The 21,391-nt window shown below is 35.7% G+C and overlaps 1 protein-coding gene across 25 annotated transcripts in view; it reads left to right on the forward strand.

The window, feature by feature from the left end:
- TLL1 (tolloid like 1) overlaps positions 1-21,391 on the forward strand; it is a 129,462-nt gene that overhangs the window by 52,120 nt on the left and 55,951 nt on the right. For 14 of the 25 annotated variants that reach the window (XM_064417620.1, XM_064417637.1, XM_064417611.1 and 11 more), the window contains 4 exons: positions 7,353-7,463; positions 11,374-11,454; positions 13,560-13,712; positions 15,694-15,811. In XM_064417620.1, the coding sequence (XP_064273690.1) occupies positions 11,394-11,454; positions 13,560-13,712; positions 15,694-15,811 (332 nt within the window). In that variant the 5' untranslated portion in view covers positions 7,353-7,463; positions 11,374-11,393. Of the gene's footprint in view, positions 1-2,439; positions 2,523-7,352; positions 7,464-11,373; positions 11,455-13,559; positions 13,713-15,693; positions 15,812-21,391 lie in introns of those variants that run through there. The other 11 variants (XM_064417633.1, XM_064417630.1, XM_064417629.1 and 8 more) reach the window with 5 other exon arrangements.

A 21,391-nucleotide genomic window follows, 5' to 3' on the forward strand; every position in this document is an offset into this window, starting at 1 on the left:
AAACACACTGTAGTAAGTTTAGGAGTAAAATATGTCCTTTTACCTAAGATTGCAACTTCTGTCAGAATTGTCTGCTTTTTTGAAGTTTTTATTTTTATTTTACTGATTTTAAAGAAATATGAAAATTGTCACTAAAAACAAAGCAGAAGGAAATTGGAATTGAAAAAAATCACTATTTTGAAATTAAGAACAAAATAAAAACTGGAATTAACTCCGAGTAAAAGGACATCTGTAAATTGAGACTTAGCTGTGCAATGAAGATGCATATTTAGTAAATTAGTGTGCCCTTTCAAAAAGATCAAGCTCTACAAGTGAATGTTCTACTTGGATAAAGGGTGTCACAGTTATTCCATTTTCCTCACGAGTATTGCTCTATATCAGGTGTTTCCTGCTTTGAAAAAATCAGGGCGTGCTGCAGTGCTGTGTGCCTCTCACCCCATGGCACACCTGCCCTGTGATGTGACTGCCGTGCTCCTGGAAAGGCTGTCTGGAATGAGTTGACTCTATAGGATGGTCAGTGGCTTTCCAGCAATTTCTCTTCTCCTGCCTTTGGCTCTACAGTTTTGTGTTCCCAATGAGGTCCTTCCTGGTTGTTTTTCTGCCCTAGTCAGGTCAGTTGGTAGTCCCTTCCTGGAAATAGTGTGGGGTGGCTATGGGGAAATGCTGCATACCTCAGATGGGGCTCCATAAGTGTAACTTGGGAGCAGCAATAGGGAGTTAGTTCCCTGTTAGTTGTCCTGTCTTGTTTTAATGATTTCTAAGAAAAGTATATTGTACCTGAATATCCCAATAGGGATGTCGCCTTGCCAATATCTTCCCTATAAATGTGAACACATGGTTGAAGGAAGGAAGGAAGCCAAAAGTGTGCATGGGGAACACTGGGAAGTTTTCTAGGGGTGGATGACATGAGACATTGGTGAGTTGCAGGTAATGCTGTCAACATGGAAATAGTGTCATAAAAGAAGTGAATTGCATTAAAATGAGTTCTGAGGCTACATCACTACCACATAAAAGCTAGCTGATTTCTGGATAGCTTTGTGTGTCCATGTGAGCTGTTGTCAAGGGATGTCACATTCAAAAGTATGGAGGAATGAATTTCTAACTGGTGTACAGTCTGGAGATGTTTAAAGTATTCAGTCATCATTATTTTCTTTTTTGATAGAAGTGGAAATGATACATTGCTTAGGGAAGATTTTCTGATTATGAGTTTGAAATATAGAATTGTTATGAGTGTTGATGAACTTGCTATTTTATATAATTTATGTGGAAACATGGGAGCAGCCTATCAGAGGTGTTATGTCCCTTTTCAGGTGTGCCTGTGTGAGCTTTTTCAAGTATATTAGCTATTTCAGTATACATCTGTTATTTCTGTGACAATTGCTTAGAGTTGTGCAGATTTGGAAAGCATGCTGAAAATCATGAAATAGCTAAATTTTGATTTGTCTTTGAAAATAGGCTACTTTGGTCTTCTATTTCAGGCTGTTTTGCTTAACTTCCCTTTTCTGTCATATTTTTGTCCAATAAAAAGGCAAATTGATTTGGATAATTATTTAACACTTGATTAAATTAACTTTCTTTGAAAGTTTTGCGGGCTCTGTATGGCAACATGGGAATTTATTGCACAGTTACAACTGAAGGTAGTACTTGTGATGAACAATGATAAAAAGAGTTCAGTGTATGGTGTACAGTGTTATGCTCATAGTTATACACAAGATCTTTTGCTGTTTATTTGCCCTGTATTGTTCTCAGTTTGATAATTTCTAAAAAAAAGTGTATTGCACCTGAGAGTCTTGGAAAGACTGAAATAATTTGAAGACACTGGTAATACAGAATAAGGTTAGTTACAGTATTGTATGTTGCTGTCCTTGTAATGAGGTAAAATTGTCTTTACTTAGTTAGCTTTAATCTTTCCATTTTCTGTTCAGATTTAGAGGCAGTTATGTAAGTTGTGAACGGATTGTATGGAATAGAGTGACTCACCAAGCTAGAACATAGTGCTCATAGCTGTGTTGTTACAGGGAAGCGCTCAATGACTCAGCTACAGAAGAGTCTGCTAATTAGAACTGCTATGCATGTGGATTTAGATGAATATCTGCCCGGAAGCTGTCCAGCATGCTTTCTGGCACCTCCTACTGCATGAATTACTGGGCAAGCTTTGCTTTGTGTTGGGCCTATCACCTTTAAGGATGTTAAAGGAGCTCTTCAGATTTCCTTGTTATGCCTTGTAGTTTCCTATTTATTTAATGTTTTTTGTTGTCCATTCTTAGTAGCTTCTGCAATGGGGAGAAGCACAAACTTTATGTGCATTGCCCTCCTAGTAGCATACCAAATTTTGAGGCTTTGCTTTTGAAATGTCTTCTAGTATTGCCTTAATCCTTTCATTGGTATCTTCTCAGTATAGGAGTAATCCCCCTGTCAAAATTCTGTGTCTGTTCACAGGACAAGGTCACAGTTTACATCTCGGTTTGGGAACGTCTCAGTTGAACATGTTTCTAGCCTGAGGAGTCATCAGACCAAATCAGGTCCTGGGAATGGTTTCTGGGTGGTGTTGGTCTCTGCTGGGTAGCTGAGTGCTCCTGATCTACCTCAGGGTCAAGTTGGTTTTCTTTAGAGACAAACACTAGCAATCCCAACTTACTTGCATTTTATATTGTTACTAATATTGGTATGAATGCTAGCAGGAATATATTTTATTAAAAAATGGCTGCTTATGATTTGAGTTTTAAAAAGCAAAATTGTAGGAGGAATTATGATGAAGGTTGAAGTAGATAATTTTGTTATTGCAATTATAAGAACATACTCCTTTCTATATTTTGCAGACTTACATGTTAATTGATGTTTCAAATCCTAGAATAAGCCATACTACTATGTATTGCAGCCCTTTGTATTTAGCAAATAATTTCTTTCTTCCAGACATCTTGAAAGTTGTGAAAGATGTTTTTATTGTCACTGTATATGCTCGTTGACTCATACCATGTGTGTACATCTATAAACATAAAATAGTTCAAATATCTTTTTTGAAAATTATACAGCCTACTTATTTTCCTGTTTGTTTTGTGCTTGTGAGCTAATTGGCTACAGGTTGCAAACTTGGCTGATTTCGTGGCAGTGTTTTGTCTTTATAAGACCTTTTAGAAGGGGCTGTTTAACTGAGAGCTTTTGAGTTGTGTGGAAGCAGAACTGCATCTGCTGGTTAAGTGTCTTCTCTATTTTAACAGCTGTACAAAAATCCTTCTCCACTGTTACAGAAAAACATCCCTTTGCTGCATAACCAGGTTTTGTCTACCTTTTAGAAACAGATGTGTGTATTTTCTCTGTTGAATTTGTTTAAGTGCATCATGTTGTGGCCATATAAAACATATGAACATAGAAACCAAAAACTACCTGGCATGAAATCTGGTATGATAGAGTATTGTCTTTATCAAGTATTGGACAAAAAGGTCCATTTTGTTTTTTCTTAAGAACCTTTATATAATAAAATATATTTGAAATACTTTTTCTCTGCAATTAATACTGTCTCAGATATTCAACAGATATTTCTTAAGTTCATTGGCAGTCTTGCATTTTTCAAAATAAACAAAAAAGCTATCTCTAATATGAAGTCTTTGTGATCACTGAATAAATAGGTAGGATAAGAGATAATATGACACAGTAGAGGTACATTGAGTTCTGTTTGGATCACTTTAAAAGTTTTTCTATCCATTTGTTTTAATTTTGTTTCCTTGCCTAGTCAATTGATTATCAGATTCTTAATTTTCCAGATGAAACATATGAATTAAATATGTGTGAAAAATGAGTGAACAGCTGAACTGATCAAGTCTGTCAGAAGTTCCTTAGAGGGAGTTACTAAAGCTCTTAATCCTAATGCTCTTAGCAAAGCCTTTAACATCATGCCTTGCATACCCAAACAATCCTTTGCTAGCTTTCTGTAATGTTAACATTGGTTTGTGACATGATGAAGTATATGGAGTGACTTCTTCAGATGGTTTCAGGCCATAAAAACTTTAAGGCAGGAGATAAAACTGTGGTCTTCTCTTGTTACAATATTTTGACACTTAAACTGGCATTCCCAAAAATTAAAGGATACTTTTAATAGTTATGGGGAATAATTTTTAAACCTGTTTGATAATTCTGTTGGGATTGTGCTTTAGGCTTTGAAGGGGCAGAATTAATATTCAGTGCAGGCCTTTAATTGGAAAAAAGGTGAAATTTTAGAGAACAGTTATCAGCTCCCTTTTTGTCTCAGTTGATGATTGCTTGGACTACATTGAAATTAAAGAACATCCAGTTAACTGTTGTTTCTTTTGCTAGGTAAAGTTAAATTAATTCAGAAGATCAGAGATGTAGTTCAGTAGAAATAAAGTAACACTTATTAAATTGTTGCTAAAGTCAAATGAGATCATTTTATCAAGGTTTCTGTGTTTGGCATGTTTATTGCGTTCTGCAAAACAGAATTGCCTTGAGTAAAATGAGCCAGTGGTTTGAAGAAAGTTCCAAACTTTCCATTGTATTTTAATAAAATAATCTTATCTATTTCTAATGTTAGTGGTTACTCATATTTCTTTAGTATGCCAGAGAGTATGGCTGCTATTAGTCACATACTTTACTTGTTTATGCTTATGTGACACTTGTATCAGGACTTAGTATTATATTACTGTGGTTATATTATTGGTAAACTCAACCTGGTCCTTGGTTGCTAATCAAAAACTAGGTAATGCTCCAGATGTTTAACAAAAGTAGCTTTCTTTTCCTTTTAAGGCAACAAAGTTGCTACACACTGCCTAACAGTGTATTTTACATGTGTACATACCAGTTCCATACCTTTATGTCAGACAAATTCACACAGATTAGTATTTCTGTCTGTATTTTCATCTTTAAGTGAATGTTACCACAATGAAGTGGCAAAAGTGATAAAAATGCATCACCAGGACTAGGTGATAGATCACTAGGGCAGACATTTTCCAGTTTTTTCGCACTCTGTTGTCAGTAGGAAGTTGGATTTGCCTTGGGTTTTCCTATTCATACATCAGAATTACAGAAACCAAAGTGATTTCTGGTGATGCATTTGTCTGTGGGCTCTCTTTTGCATCATTCATTGTTAATTTGGAATCTTCCTATTAACTCTCAATATCACCAGGAAAGAAAAATGGCCTTGCTGCTAAGCTTTAGCACTTCACTGAGTTTTGTGTGGGCAGTCTGTGTGACTTCTGCTAGGGCACCTTGTGTCTCTATGGACAGAAATGTAATAGTTTCTTCATTTTACAACTTTGTTCTGGTTGTTCAAGTTTTTAATCTGTCTTTGTGCTTATACAGAGGTCCCTATTATGAATGGCATTCAAGAGAAAACTCCTGAAGATGCTTATAGAAGTAAATAATATTTAGCTCAACCAGATGGAGACTACTGACTTTCTTCTTTCACTGTTCAAAACCCTGATAATTCGAGATTTTTTTTCCTAGAGCTTAAGGGAAAAGATACACAAACATCTTGACGTGTCACTGGCTTTGTGTCTTGATGGATGTGATGGTAAAACCATCCCTGGTGAGAAGAGGTTAGCTAGAGGAATAATGTCCCCAGTGTGTCCAACGTGAGCATGAGAACAGTGATCCTTGGGAGGACAGTATTCCACAATGTGCTAGACTGAACAGTTTCAGTAATTGTCTCAAGTGCTTGTGGTTTCCAAGAACTGTTATCTTGTGAAAAAAAAAGTTAGTGGATATATTAATATTTAGAGGAGATATAAAATGTTGGTTGTGTTTTGAATTGAAAAGGTTCATTTTTAATTTCACTAATAATTTCATTATTAACACTGTGTAGATGATCTGGTGGTGTTTTAAAGGTATTTTACAAGGCAAGCTAAAGGCATATTCAGCATAATTTCTGATCATAGCCTTTTGTTCAGGAAAAATCACATAAGTTGGAGGAGGCAATACAATATCTTGGAGTTATTTAAAAATACCTATCTTTTAAGTAAAAATTCTTTTATAAAGTGGGTTTAATTCAACACCAATGAATGTGAGCATCATATTCTGAGAAATGGGTAACTTTTGCAGCAACATATAACTACTTTGAAGAATGGTCTTTAAAGTGCAATATAAGAAACAGATGAAGTGTAATACAAGAAACAGATGAAGAAGAATGCAATTAACAGTAAAAGAATACAATTAACAATGATGTTTAGGATCAATTTGAATGGAGGAAGATCGGAGAGATTGCTTTGGTAACAGCTGGACTTTGGACTAGGGTTTACTTGTGTGGAAGTGAAGAAAGTTTGCTGTAGAGCTGTGTGACAAACAACCAAGCAGTTATTGAGGTCTCCCTCAATGGGGGAAAGAAGGAATGGAGTTGAAGATGACACTGAGATTGAATCCAGGGATTTTGTGACTCTGAGGGAACAGGAAAAGGAAGAATTTGGATAAAGATGATAAAAAAACCACTTTCAGCTCCTGTTAATTGGTACTTGCTCTGTTGACTTCATTCCCAGCAATGGAGAATATGGATGTTTTCAGCTTTAATGCTAAGTTTAAATTGGCAGGGAGATCTCAGGATAAAATCTCAGCAAAAATAGGTGGAGATCCCGAATTTCTGGAAGTGGGATTGTATCATGATCCACTGAGTTGTAGAGGCAGCTTAGGGAAGATGAGTTACCTGTGAAAAAGAAAAAAAACTAAAAGAAAAAGCAAAGAGAGAAGAGGAAATCCACCAAAAAGGCCAAAGCAAGGTTAAAAAGAGATTGGAGCTTTGAAAAGTAAAGAATTTGAAAGCATCCTAATTGTGAGATTAATTATAAAAGGAAAGCATAGAAATAAACTGGGAGGAAAATAAACTGAGAAAAGAAAAACCCTTTATTTTTTAACAGAAAACAGGTTTAATTATCTGAGCAAAACGTAATATAGAAAGCAACTGAAACATAATAAAAACTCCTTCAAATAATCACTATTTTTTGAAAGGTGTTAGGAAACATAAAGGTTCTGTTTTCTCAGAAATGTATCTATTTTACTTTATAGTTTAAATATTCACATCCCAGGGTTTTTTCTGCTTTGTTCTATTTACATAGAGAAAACTACGTGCTACAAAAGTATTAATGGAATGGCTCTAGATTTAAGTTACTGCATTTAGGTAATGTACAAAGAAACCAAATAGACTAAGACTTGGGAAAAAAATTTGGAATTTTACTGGGTAGTTTTGTTTCTTTCTTCATATAAAAATATTGATCAGTAAGGAAATATATATGATGTAAATATATGTTTGTCATATACTTGCCCAAAGGTTGTAATCATGGCGTTATATTATTCAGATTGGCTTTATTGTCCAAATAATTCTTTAATTAAATTAAGCTCTTTTTTATTTAAAGCTGTCTTTTGGGGAGATATTGCCTTAGATGATGAAGACTTAAAAATCTTTCAAATTGACAGGACGATTGACCTCACGCAGCACTCCAACGAAAGACTTGGCCATAACACAGGTATGCTATTTCAAACTTGTTTTAATTTATTTTTCCTGTAAGTTAAATCTGTGCAGAAGGCAGTCTGTGTTTTAAATGTGGAAAGTCAGTATAATGTCTTGGATAACATTAGTTTACACTTAGAAAAGTTATTAAACAAAAGCTATAGATTCACATTAGGGAAAAGAGAAGCAAAACATTTAATTTTATTCCAGCATTTCTGTTTAAAAATGTCTTGTTGAATTGAGGAGCAGAAACTGGTAGGAAGATTAGAGTCTACTCTGCAGGTGGTCATGTGGGAAAGGAAATTGTACAAAGCTTTGATTTCATCACTGAAAGTTCCTGATAGTAGAGCCCAAACACACTATGGAGAACGTATGTGGTATCCTGGAGGCAAAATTGGAAGCCTCACATTGCAACCCCTCTTTTTGCTTTTTTTTCTTTACTGTTTCATCCAGTTCTGTACCCAGACCTAGAGGAAACACTAGAATGTGTTAGTCATCCTTGCTAGATATGCCTTGTCTAAAAAACCAACTATTTATTTGACATGTTAATGCACGTTTCTGTGCTATTGTTAACATACAATGCATTAGCACCAGAAGCTGCAATCTGATTAACAGAGGCAGCTGGGTATTCAGACAGATAGATAAAGAGATTTTTTTAATGTGTAAATGTCTGTTTGCAAGAGAGAAAACATAATCCATGCCTAAATGGATGTCTGTCTAATGTCTAAAAATATTTATGCTTTCAGGCTGTGATTTGTAAATTGAAAACTGAGAATTTGTAAACTTTCAGGTTATGATACAAAAAAAGCCAACTTACTGAGAAAAAGTCTGGAAAAAAATATCACTAGAAAATGTCAAATTTTATTAGTGAAATTTGTTTTCTGTTAAGCATGTTTTATGTGTGCCTAAACTGAGCTACCATAACTTATTCCTGATATGTGGAAAAAAGTTTTCAGACCAAAGAAGCAATTTTGAATTTAAGCTTTCAATATTGATATATTTAAAAATATTTTTATTCATTCTAGGTAGATGCTGTGATTAGAGTATTTTTATGACAACTTGAAAATTTATTTTATCTCCTTTTACATCCATTTGTTTTTCCAAAACAGGGAAACTTTTGATCATATCTAGATCTGGATTGGATCTGAAAATATGAATGGAATTAGTGGTCTTTCTGCTCTCCTCTGCTGCAAACAAATAGTTTTAATTGCCTTTGAAGATAACTCGGGCACTAATTTTGTTGAAAAAATGTAGGACAACATTGGTCATTTCCCCTTAAAGTGGATCCAGTCAAGTGATTTCTTTGGCTTGCTGACTCCTGCTTCTTTTTGCTTTTCTACTTTTTCTTAACTGCAAAGCTACTATTATTTTTTAATTTTCACACAAAATTATGCATTTCTAAGCGTTTTTAAAACCATATTTAGTTTTCTTTCTCATGTGTTTTGTGACACGCAGGTTATTTTTTCTTGTGGATGGTACCCTATTCAGGATATTGAACCACCCTCTTAAGTATTGTTAATGCATTTGCACCAGTTTTTCTACCTTTATTGCACAACAAGAGTCAATGAAATTGTGATGATCAGTGGGACTAAACTTTGGAGAACAAACTCTTCTAAGTTAATGACTTCATAACTGCTCTCAGTGAACCCTCAACATTCTTGATCTTTCCAAAAAGCATTAGAGAAGTCAATTGTACACTTCACATATGCAATTAATTTTTCTAAATTTACAACATTCTTGATGTGTAAACTAGGAATTGTGTGCTCATCTCCCCTAATTCCAAAAGAGCAAATGGCCAACTAGCTCATTAGTATCAGGTAGCAACTAGAAAAGGAATAAAAGCAATGCTATATATCTGTGATCTAGAAAACAAAATTTAGTCTTAGTTACAGACACGATGGCAATGAATTGTAAATGATTTCTGAGCACTTTCTGTTGTAGATTGTCACAGACTAAAGGTGACATCAGGTGGAAGGATTTGATACTTGGTTGTAAACCATCAAGATGAAGTGGCGGAGTCACAGTTATTGCAACTCTAATTAAAATCCTGAGGCTCACGGGCTGTGATTCACATTATGTGACTGCTCCTTTTCATGAGGATTATCTGCCTGGATTTGTGAGCTTCTTGGAGTATGGCTCTGTCATTTTATTTTTCATTTTGTACAATGTCATTTTGTAGAATGCATAATCACTGTAAACAGAAAAAAGACCCCAGTAAAGCTGATAACATTTATGTGTATAGTTTTAGAAGTCCAAACTGCCAAAAGTGCCCTCCTTATCCTGCCTGAATTATGAGAAGATGCAGCAAATAGGAATTAAAACTTTTTTAGTCTATATGGTTTGGCAAGGCTGCATGTTAGACAGCATAGAGACAGCTTAGTTAAGAGAGAGACTTTTTCTTTGGTTTTTTTTTCACTAAATGAAATACACAGACTGCAATAAGACAGAAGAGTGTTTTGTGGTTTCTTTTCCCCCTAAAAATATAGTATAAAACTTAAGTAGCTAATGGATTCTTCAGGGGTTTTCTGTTGTTTTACAGCTGGTGCTTATAATGATTTTTAAAATATTTATTTGGAATGCTTAGCTATAAGCCCTATTTTATAAGATTAATGTGAACATGAGAGACAATTACAGTAATGATGATCAATGTTCTATCCTCTGCACTTTATGTTATAGTTACTCTGTAACTTGTTGGAAAGGAATATGTTGATCTATTACCTCATCTATTTAAAATGTTTTTAAAAATTTGGAAAATTTTTCTCAAGGGAGCCAGCAACTATGTGACAGCATAATGCAAATAATTAGGCACATTGTTATTCACTGAGCAGCCACACACTCACTTGCCTTATATGGAATTTTCTCATCTGTAATATTAATTGAAGTTGCTGTTTAAAAAAAAATTTCTGCATAGATATTGTAAATTTTTATAGAAATTTGGGAAAGGCCTTTTTAGTGGTGTTGGAGGTATCAATGGTCTGGATTTTTCTATATTTTTACTTTTTCAGTTGTTCAAGTAGTTTACAAACTCTCTTGTCCTATAACAAGCAGTGACTTGTAAAATACAACTTACTGCAAACCTGTAAAATCACAAAACTTTCAGAACAATTCTGAATTGTTTAATTGACTCATGTAATGTAGTCAGTGTTTGAAAAGCTGCTTGTAGCTACAAAAGGTTCATGTGTGAAAGGGGTATGTAGCAAACCCAGATGCAGTAAACCCAAAAATGTGTTTTATTTCTGTAAATGGCATGGTAAATGGTAAAATAAACTACTGTATAAATAAACTTCCTATCTTAGGCTTTCATTGACTGCTGTAATCACATAGACATATATACATATATACCTGCCAGGTCTTAGTGCAATATACACTAGCATGAGATGTTTCAAGGCTTTAAAAGTACACTGACATCTCTATTTGCATGCTAGCAAAGAAAAACAAATATTTAATGGCAAAATCAACCATATTAAGTTTTGCTGGGTTGGTTTGTTTGTTTGTTTTCTGATGAAACTTTGGCTGTTTGGTTTTTCTGCTTCCCCTCCCTTGAAATGAGAAAATTTTGGAATGCATTCAGGAAATTTCTTTGAGAGTAACCCTTTTAACTGCCAGTCAATATGGCTCTGAGGATGTCAAGGTCACCAGGAAGAAAAAAGCTCCAAATAATAATTAGATGATGTAATTGTCATGACTTGCCTGAATAACAAAGACATGTTGGCTTACATTCATGGAATGCATATTAGAAAAAAATTCAGCTCATCATGTGTTTTTATTGCATTGTCAAGTGTACTTGAAATGTTTTTATGGAAATTATCAAAGAATATGAAGCTTCCTTTAGGATGCCTCTCTAGGCAAATATGGTTGCTGTATGTGTAAAATTCCACAGTTTTAACTTTTGAAAATGCCTTTCTTTTTTTTCCTTCTTTTTAAAGGTGGCTTTGGAGAGCATGGAATGTCAAAAAAACGCAGTGCCCTCTATCAGCTTATAGAGAGGATAAGAAGATTTGGCTCTGGTATTTTCACTGTTTAAATTAGCAAGTTGCCTGATGTGATAGTGTATCATGAACATTAATGATGATAGTACTTTAACACTTTAAAGCCTTTCTGTGTTACTATCGGCATAAACAAATTACAAAATTATTAGCGCAAAAAATAGTAATGAGGAGATTAGCTCTTTTTGCCATTTTCTTAGAGTTCTTCTTCCAGCATGAAATCTGAAAGCTAAACCACATAGTTTTAAATGTTATATTAAAAATTCCTTAACTTTGTTTTATGACTGTGTTCACAGTTGTGGGCTTAATACAGTGTCTTTTCACTGCAAGTAAACTATTCTGCAAAGCTGCTAATTTAGTTTGTTTCCTACTTTTTTCTGGCTCCAGGTGGGGTATCCTGATGATTCATGCTGTGAAGCATTTGTGGTGTGTTGTGCTGAACAAGCATATTTCTATATTAATCATACTCTTGTCAGTATGAATGTTAGTTGAGCAGCACATAGAAGTGGAATCCCCCCTTACTCTGTCTGAGTTTACGCTCTATATTTGATGCAAGAAGACATGACTTTAATGTTGTGTGAAACCTCACTTCAAAAAGGAAATTATGTGCAACTCCATTGTAATTGCACCACATTGTGTTAATCAGAGCACGGTAACTGCCTTTGCAGAGGTGCTTTGATATATAATCTTTACTCTTTAAAGGAGAATTAAAATTTTAGTGTTGCATAAATTCTTGTCATCTTTTGGGTACAGTTCAGAATAAATTTCTTGCTTAGACCTCTAAAGAGCACCAAAAAAAATAATTTGTAATGTCAACACATCTAAACAAACGTGTGATGTGGTTCAGTAATGACTGAATACTAAGTGTAAAAATAGTTTTTGGTCAAGTGTCTGCCTATACTGTAGACACTTTGTGTGTAATTTGTTGTGTAATTCTCATTTACATGCCCATTTAATTACAAAGATGAGTCATTTGCTTTACCTGTTTTTGGTTGTATTTTTTTAAACCCTGTGATTTTCTGTATAATTCGTGGTACAATTCAAGTTGCATGTCGGTTGTCACAAAGGCAGGCTTTTCTTCCCAAGTATCAGAGCTTCCTCACTGCCTTGTGCTGTAGCTTCTTCCTTGTCTTCCTATTGCTGCTCTCTCAGCCTTGGGGCTACGCCAACATTCCTTACCATGACTCTGCCCTGGAATCCTCCCTGATTCTGACATGGTCATTAACACTTAAGTGCAGCTGGTACCACAGGGGATTCTCACAGAGGGAAAATGTAATCTTCCACCAGGAATGAGACAAAAGGCTTCAACGGCACTGAGTACAATTTGTTAACTAATTTTTGAGGGATCCATTTTGATCAATTGGCCAGATCTATAAACTAACTTATAAATTGTTCAGCACCTGTTCTGGTGTCCAAGTCCTTGTCTAACTACCCTTTTCCTTTTCTGTTCTCACAGCAGGTTTCAGCTGATTTAGAAAGATTTTCCTGTAATGGGGTGAATGGTGGTAGTATCCCTGAAAATGGTAGACACTTTTTTTCTCTTGTAAAGAAATTCCAGCCAAGAGTAAAACCTACCCATGGGGTTCCAAATGTTAGTTTATGAAAAATGTATGATTTCTTACTGTCCAGTGCTCTAGAGATAGTCATTGTGCTTGCTTTATCCAGATCATACAATAAAAATAAACGGGATAGTGAATGTCTTGATTAGTTTGAGTCTGTCCAAAGTCTGACTCCTTTGCTGGAAAAATCCTAATTTATTAAAAAAAAAAAAAAAACAGGCCAAAACAAAAACCAGAGAAAATTAAATGCAAAAGACACCACCAAAACCACAGGGAGTGTTATTTCTTAAGTATTTTTATTTAGTGAGAAAATGTAGTTGCACTTACGCAATGCACATTCCAGTTGATAAACATATGTGCAAGATTGTTACTCTAGATATATTAAAAAAAATGAAGATTCAGACTTCATGTCTTTCTCAGAAAACTATGTAATAATAGACTGTCACATAACAGCCATGTCCTACTTTGAAAGGGTATAAAGAAATCTGAGTTTGACTGGCTAGAAAAGAATTGCTCCCCTTTTTCATGTGTGTGTGATCTCATTTAGTGTTTTAATTACCATTGCAGGTTTTGAGCAAAATAATACATCTAAAGGAAGACCTACTGCAAAATTGTCAGGGAAAAATGAGAAAAACCGATTTCCCAGAGCTGCTACATCACGAACAGAAAGAATATGGCCAGGTGGTGTCATTCCATATGTAATAGGTGGAAATTTCACTGGTAAGCTTTGTGCTTTTCATGAAAAGAGGAAAAATAATTTTTAAAAATTGCCTTTTTTTTTTTTTAATTTTTAAAAGTGAAGACATGCTATGGAAGTGAGTAGAAGGGTTTTTTTGGAACAGGCCTGAAAATATTAGTCATACTTAATTATTTTCAAAGGCAAGCTACATAATAAAAAATGTATAGCAACATTTTAGAGAGGGAAAGCTCTATTTCTTTACCTAATATTTCTTGTTGCACATGTGTTTGCATGAGCCTAAGTAATGGAATGTCAAGGAATTTTTTTTAATACAGTATGTTTAGCACAAGAATATCTTTGATTTAACTGGTGTGACATGTATTCCTCTAAACTGATTTCACTTAACAAACTGACTCAAATGTGTTTTGTCATTCCTCAGTTTGGTTTTCAGATGGGTACACACAGACACTGTACATAACAAAAGAAAGACTGGCTGCCCTACATAAAAAATTCTTAGCAGAAAACTGTAAAAAAAGTTAAAACATTAGTTATCCTTGAAAAATGTAAATAGATCAATATCAATGTGGATGTAAGAGATAATTTAAAACAAAAGCAGAGCAAGGAAAGCAAAAAGATAATGGAAAATATATTAAATAGCATCTTATTTATTGTATATGATAATACAGGAATCTAAAAGAAATATGCAAATGCTCACACATTGTATATGGAGAAGCCAGAGTGATTCCTTTCAAACTGACAGCTACAGTCAGGCTTTCAGTTTGGGTATTTACATAGTACTGTGCCAGATATGACCTTTGCTTTAGGATTACTGTCTTCTGAAATAACTGTAGTAAATGAAATGAAAGGACCATATTAAAGATATTGCCTTTTTCATAATGAAAGATAAATTCTAAAGTGTAGAAAAAATGTCTTAAAGATAAAAGAAAAGGGCAAGATGGGATGGAATAACCTTTATTTATTAGAATCTGATGTGATTTCAACTTGTTATTTCTACAGAGTTTTAGGTTTTGTTGTCTGTAAGTTTTAACAAGGTTAGATTTTCTTTTCGTTTAATTATCCTATGTTTTAACTTGCAAGGTGAGTGTATTTCTGCTAGCACATTCTTGCCAAATAATACTGTTTGTAGATTTTCAGCTCAGAAGCAATACAGATATATTCTCACATGTTGCCTCCAGGTCACTAAACCTTGTCTTTTGTCACACAATGAAATTACATTGCTCTGCTCTCTGAAGTTGTGTTCTGGAGAGTTGGCCTGGATGATTGTGTATCTAGGGGATAGTTCTGACCCTTTCTGAATGTATTTCTCATTTTAAAATAAAATATCTAGGTCTACTTTTACCAAATTCTGAATTTCCCACTTTTGTTGGATCATTTGGTTTCTGAGAGATTTTGATGAAAAGAAAATCTCTTTTCATTGAAGGGGAGACTGGTCCCTGTTTACGACATCCTTATTTTAATCAAATGTTTTTAGCAGTATGCTTGTTTGCATGGCTTAGATTAAACTGGTGTCCAGACTTTAAAGCTCTAGCATTTTAATTTTTTTTTTCTTTCTACTAGATATATAGCTGTGATGTAAAGTTAATCAATTGTGCTTGTTCTTTTCCTTCCTGTAGTTTTTTTTTTTCTTCCCCCAGTGTGGTTCACTTGATAGTTTCATCTGGGAAATTGCTTAGTGAATGTTGTGCTGGTGCAGGCACATAAGCAACGCTGTATATCTTCTGCTGTCTTCCTCTGGTGTAATGTCGTGATCTTTATTGCAGATTTTATATTTACTGGGGTGTGTCAGGCAGTGTTAGCCCCCTTGCAGGCACATCTGTTATGACGAACTGATGGCCTGAGCATCCCTTTAGCTGGAATCTTGCCATACATGGGAGTACAGGGACACACAGGGCTTTGTGATTCAGTAACTACTTCCAGGCCCATATTCCTGGTGTTGGTTGTAAGAAGGAAGGTGCAGTCAGAAGAACGCTGTGCTTTCATCTGCTGCGATTGCTGTTGCAGGCACGCAGCGCGCCATGTTCAAGCAGGCCATGCGGCACTGGGAGAAGTACACCTGCGTCACCTTCATCGAGCGCAGCGACGAGGAGAGCTACATTGTCTTCACCTACAGACCCTGTGGGTAAGTGTGCACCTGTGGGAGCACACAGTGCTGCTCTCAGCCTTTGGCTCTCAGCCACGTCTGTCAGCTTTGCACCCATAAGGGAGTATGAACTTCACAGGAAAATCAGTACTTACTGCATTTCAGTGATGCACATGTTCTGCCTGGCTTTTAAGTTCATTGAAACAAGTATGTGTTGTACCTTTGTAAAGTTGCACCTCTTTGGTCTATTTCTAGATAAATTTATCTTAATATATACACGTATAGATATAAGACTTTTTTTGCTTTCTGTCATACTTCCAATATTCATGTGTGTTGTACTAAAGGTGTTTCAGGTTTATCATTTTTAGCTTTCTCCATGTCACATGTTTACTGCTGAATTAAATATGGACATCTACCCCACATCCCTTTTCCAGTTAAATTGTTGTTTGTTGTAATTTTAACTCTTGTATTGCTAGACTACCCTTGCCCAGATTTGTTTAGTCACCAAATTTATGGCCATTTTGCAGATTCCTTCTTCTGGCTCACTGATGTGTAAAAGTGAACAGAACAGGTTTTATTGCTCAGGAGTGCAGCTTTCCATTAATCACCGTGTTCCATCTAACAGATATTACTGCTCACAAATGCCTCTGTCAGCTATATTTGCTATTTATTCCACTCAGCATTCTTAATTTTATATGGTGCTTAGTGAGCGCACGGTGCTCATTTCCCAAGAAGAGCGCACACTGCTTGTGGAAATTCTGTACTTCTGACAGTCACCTCCTGTTTGAGTTGTAGGCTCTGCAGTGAACAGCTTTCTATCTTACTGCCTTCCTGATCATTGAGCCCTTTGCATGTCTACTTTTGAATCATAATATGATAGGGTAGTGAAAAAAGGTTTTTGGGACCTACTTGTATTGTAGGAATGATCCTGGATGTATTTAATTTATAGCCTCTGAAATTACATGTAGAATTATCTGTTTGAAGCACCAGTGTATTTTCCTTAAGGTATAGGATAGCATAATAAAATCTACTCCTAGGCTACTTTTGAAGGTATGAAAATGCAATGCCTTTGCCCCTGAAAGTCTCTTAGCCTCATATCCTTGCAGCAGGAGAGCTTATTCTGTGGTTTCCTGTCATGTTCTTGTGGCACTGTAGGTTTGCTGTAGACCCCCCCTTAGAAACAGTGCCAAATGAAATGGACTTTTGTTCTGAGCCATCATGGGCATTATTTTAGTTAAAGACATCCCTGAGATAGGATTCACCCATTAAGTAAGATTCAGGGATACTGACACACAGCTGGAAGAAAAATGGAAAGCAGAGAATAATCACAATGGCTCCCTTGCACTCACAGAGTCAAAAAGCAATTTAAACAGAAGAGTGTAAAAAGTGTAAGTGTTTTCAGGCAGTTTAGAAAGAGATCTATGGGGGTATCTGCCAAATGTAAATCCTACAACTTCAAAATGCTCAAAGCCAAATGACAAAAAAATCTCTCCGACAAAGAACTGTTCCCTAGGCTGCTTGATGTTTCATGAGATGAAATCACTTCAGGAGAAGGCAGGATTATAACCAGTTTTAACCAGAAGTTTGGAATATACTCAGCATCCACCCCCAAAGTCTGTATTGCTCTTTGTCATTAATGTTGTTCAATTGAAGGGTACTTTGCAAAATACAAATGATTTACCAGGGCTGTAACAAGTTTAAAATAAAACCAAAGAAGAGTGTGGCTATGAAAAGTCTATCATTGATGAAATGAAGCCAGGCCAAACAGAAGGGATGGCTGAATGATTTTTCTGTGGGACCACAAGTTGTTTCAGGAAGACCCAGATAATAGGGACTTGCGTTCTCTGGGTGAGCAGGAACTGTGCACTACCCACCAGCATCCAGTGCTGACGCAGGATTTTCCACGGAAAGAGCCCAGACTGAAGTGACACCAAACCAACTGCAAACACTTTCTGCTGCATGGCCAGTCGCATTGAAACTGATCTTCAGTTCTTTCCCATGGCACCCTGCTGTGTTGGTTTGTTAGCACATTGTGTCAGTATTGTTTGTACTACCATGGCAGCTAACATTCACAGATGGTGGAGACTTTATTGTACTTAGCGCTGTTGAAATTAAAAGCTAAATGATAAACCCTGCCCCAAAGAGCACACAGTCAAAACATAACACATTAAATGAAACAAAGTGGATAGTCATATATGTGGAAATTCAGGTGGCAGTATCTACAAAAGTCTCATATGACAGCATTAGCACACTAGCAAGTGAAGTGTTGCTGAGCCTTTGTAAACAATAAGGATATTTTGGAGTGTAATGCATCACATCTTGAAACAGTTCATGGGAAGATCATCCCAGAAGGGCAGTGATTAAAAAAGCATATTTGAAATATAGCAGCTGGTTATAAGAGATACATGACTTCCTTAAAGTTGAGAGCTTCCATATCAGCAAGGAACAAGAGATAAGTTTTGATTATCATGGACCCATAGGGATTGCAAGGGATCTCAGAAAGATGTCTAATGTATTCTTAAGACAGAAAGAGTTATTTCTATATCATTGCTGATATATGCTTATCTAACTTGGTTCTAAAAACCTGCAGAAATGAGTATTTCACAGCCTTTTAGGAATTGTGTTGCTTCTGCATCCTTAATATAAGAATTGTAGGAATTTCGGGCAGCATGTTTTGTCATAGCTAAACAAGGTATTTCTTATTGCAATTAAAGGGCTTTAACTTTTTTCCCTATGCTCATAGAAAATAAATTCCTTTTACTTTTTGAAGAAATCTCTTTTATAGTTTGATACTGTTACTAAATCCCCCTCTGCTCTATATTCTTGTGGGCTAGAAAACACCAATTCATTTAATCTTTCCTGGTGAATAGTGTTTTCTAGGCCTTTAATCACACTGCTCATTGAGATTCTTTTTAGCTAGTCCATATCATTCTTGAAATTGCTAGCCCCAAAACTAGGGCATATTTGTCCACATGAGTTGTCACTTCTGCTGAGCCAGTGCAAGAGTACTTGTAGCCTCCCTGTCCTCTTAGGTACCTAAGCACAGTGCCTCCCTGTTTCTCAACAGCTGCCATGCTCAGCACATGGTTTGTTGGGATGTTATTCCAAAAAAGAGCCAGAGCTCTTTCCACAACACAGATACCCCTTCATTGCTTTCAGTCTTTACCAGGTTTTGCACATCTCAAGATGTCAAGTAATTCTGTATTTCCTCCAGATCTCTTGTATAATTTCCTAAAGTTGCTTGTCTTCATGGCATTTAGCAGTGCTTTCTATGACTGCAAGCTTAAAATGTGTCTTCTCTGTCCAACTTCATGTAATATTCCAATCAGCTTTATATCCCACTTGATAGCAACTTCTCTGGTTTGCTTATGGACAGTTCGAAAAAAATGTCAAAACTTTACAGCCACATCCCTTCTTCCCATGAGAATAATTTAATCTGCTGAAGTCATAAGCTGAAATTGTTTTTTATCATGTCTGGTTTATTTAACCTGAGTTTGATAACAGTTAAGTATTAAAATATGGTTTAATAATATAGTTGAATCACTAACTCACTACTTTGAAATTTTCTAATTAGTGATTGTCATTTGTATCCATAAGCTGCAGATGTGAAAATAAGAATATTGTATTAAGATACTAGTGTTTGTGATTATACTATCAGGCAGTGTACACTGGCATTTATACCAGTTACAGCAAGTATTTATGCATCTAGTTGATTAAGGCAAATAAAACTCTGATGGGTAACAGATTCAAAACACTCTTTGCTCACTTCTGCTTCTCTATCCTTGTGTTTCTTCCTATCAAATTGGAAGGGCCCAAAGACTCAGTCAGTGCACTTCTCTGCATGCAAAGCCAAAAAAGGGTCAGCATATTGGGATGGCATCTAGTCACTATGTGTTAATAAATATTATTGAGTAGAAGATCAAACTTCTTTTTGCATAGTAGAACAAAAAAGAAAGGAACAATTATTCATTTTGTTCTGGTAGATCAGCATGCCTTTGTTCTTAATTTGTTCTCCATTAAACAATTTTAAACATAAAATTCAGATGACTTATTGCAATCGCTACTGTATCCTCTTGTTTAAGTATTTGACAGATCCATTTGAGATACAGGAAAATAAAATCTCTTTCATATGCTTCTCCAAACATTGTAGAGTGAATAGATGAATATTTTAACCTCTTTGAACTTGCCAGTGTGTTAAAAAGGCATTGCAGGCAAGTTTTAAAGTTGATGAAACAGGTAAATTCATTGTCTGAGGTGCACCTTTGTAGCATACTTCAGCTGAAGAACATGTTATAAAAGGCTCTCACTCTTATAAAATGAGAAGAAATCAGAGTTGTGCTAAATAATCTGTGCGTGGGGGAGGGCTGACTCATGCTCTCAGGAGTTAAATAACCCTGGCAGCTGGCACGGCTTCCCTGCTGGCTGTGGTGTGGCTCCTGTGTGCAGGCAGGGTGTGATCAAGGCACAGGTTGCTACAGTCTAGAGCATGGTGTGCTGACACAAACGGTGAGGGGTGATTTATATAAAAACATTGGGATAGGCAGCTGTTAGCTGAGGAATGCTGGCTGTAGTATTGGGGTGGCCATCTCCAATGATCAGATGAAGATGCAGGAGACACTTCTGCCATCACAAGGAGCCCTTTTAGGGCAGTGACTCAGAACATTTAGTAACCACGGTTGTATCTCGATTCCTGACAAAACGCAAATTCATCAAGCCAGGAAATAGCCAGTATCTCCTTTGTGTAGATGGAGTTATATCTGTGACTGAAAGAGGTGTTTTCACCAAGAAAAACACTCTGCTTCCTGAGTGAGATTCTGTTTGGAAATTTTGTGAACCTCTTTTTCTTGCTTTGTGTAACATACAGGTGGTTATACACAATCCTAGTATGCTTAGGAAATTCACTCACACCTTCATACAGTCTGTGTCATGGCAAGCTGATGTCGTGGTCTATGATTTTTGTATTGTCACATTTTCAAGGGTGCGGCTTTTTTAAAAAAAGACAACATTGACCCTACCTGCTTCTCTCTTCCTTTGTATCGAGTATTTTTGACAGTAGTTATGAAATAATATTACTTAAAAGAATTAAAAGCACTTATTGTTCCATTCATTTCACTTTCTCCATGTCATTTGTTTCTCATTGCTCACTATCATTGATCAGCTAGACTGATTAAATAGAATTAGAGATTCATAAATAGTTACTGTCTCCGAATGCTGTCTGGTGCAATAAAGATTAAAGAGATGAGCTTTAAAACCTGCCAGTTGATTCAATTTAAGGGGTGTGACAAGTGCTCATACAGCAGAGAGGTCTTGTTTTTTTTTTTTTTTTGTCAAACACACCTGGAGTCAAACCCATAATATTACAAGTTAATGTACTTCATAGATTTTTTTTAAATTTTAGTTTTTCTTATTCTTTGTCTCAGTGCAATTGTTGCAGTAAATTGTTGTAGCCTAATTGGATGTATCTGGTGTTCTTGACAAGACATTGAACCTAACAAATCCTAATGACCCTTTGTAAGTGTGAACTGCTGCTGTTATTTTAAGACTTGGTGTTAATTCTGTTTTCCTTGGCATGTAAAGAAACACTAAATAAATGTCTTTATATTTTCTAGGGAGTACTTG

This window comes from Passer domesticus, chromosome 4, assembly GCF_036417665.1.
Source record: "Passer domesticus isolate bPasDom1 chromosome 4, bPasDom1.hap1, whole genome shotgun sequence".
NCBI classification, from domain to species: Eukaryota; Metazoa; Chordata; class Aves; order Passeriformes; family Passeridae; genus Passer; species Passer domesticus.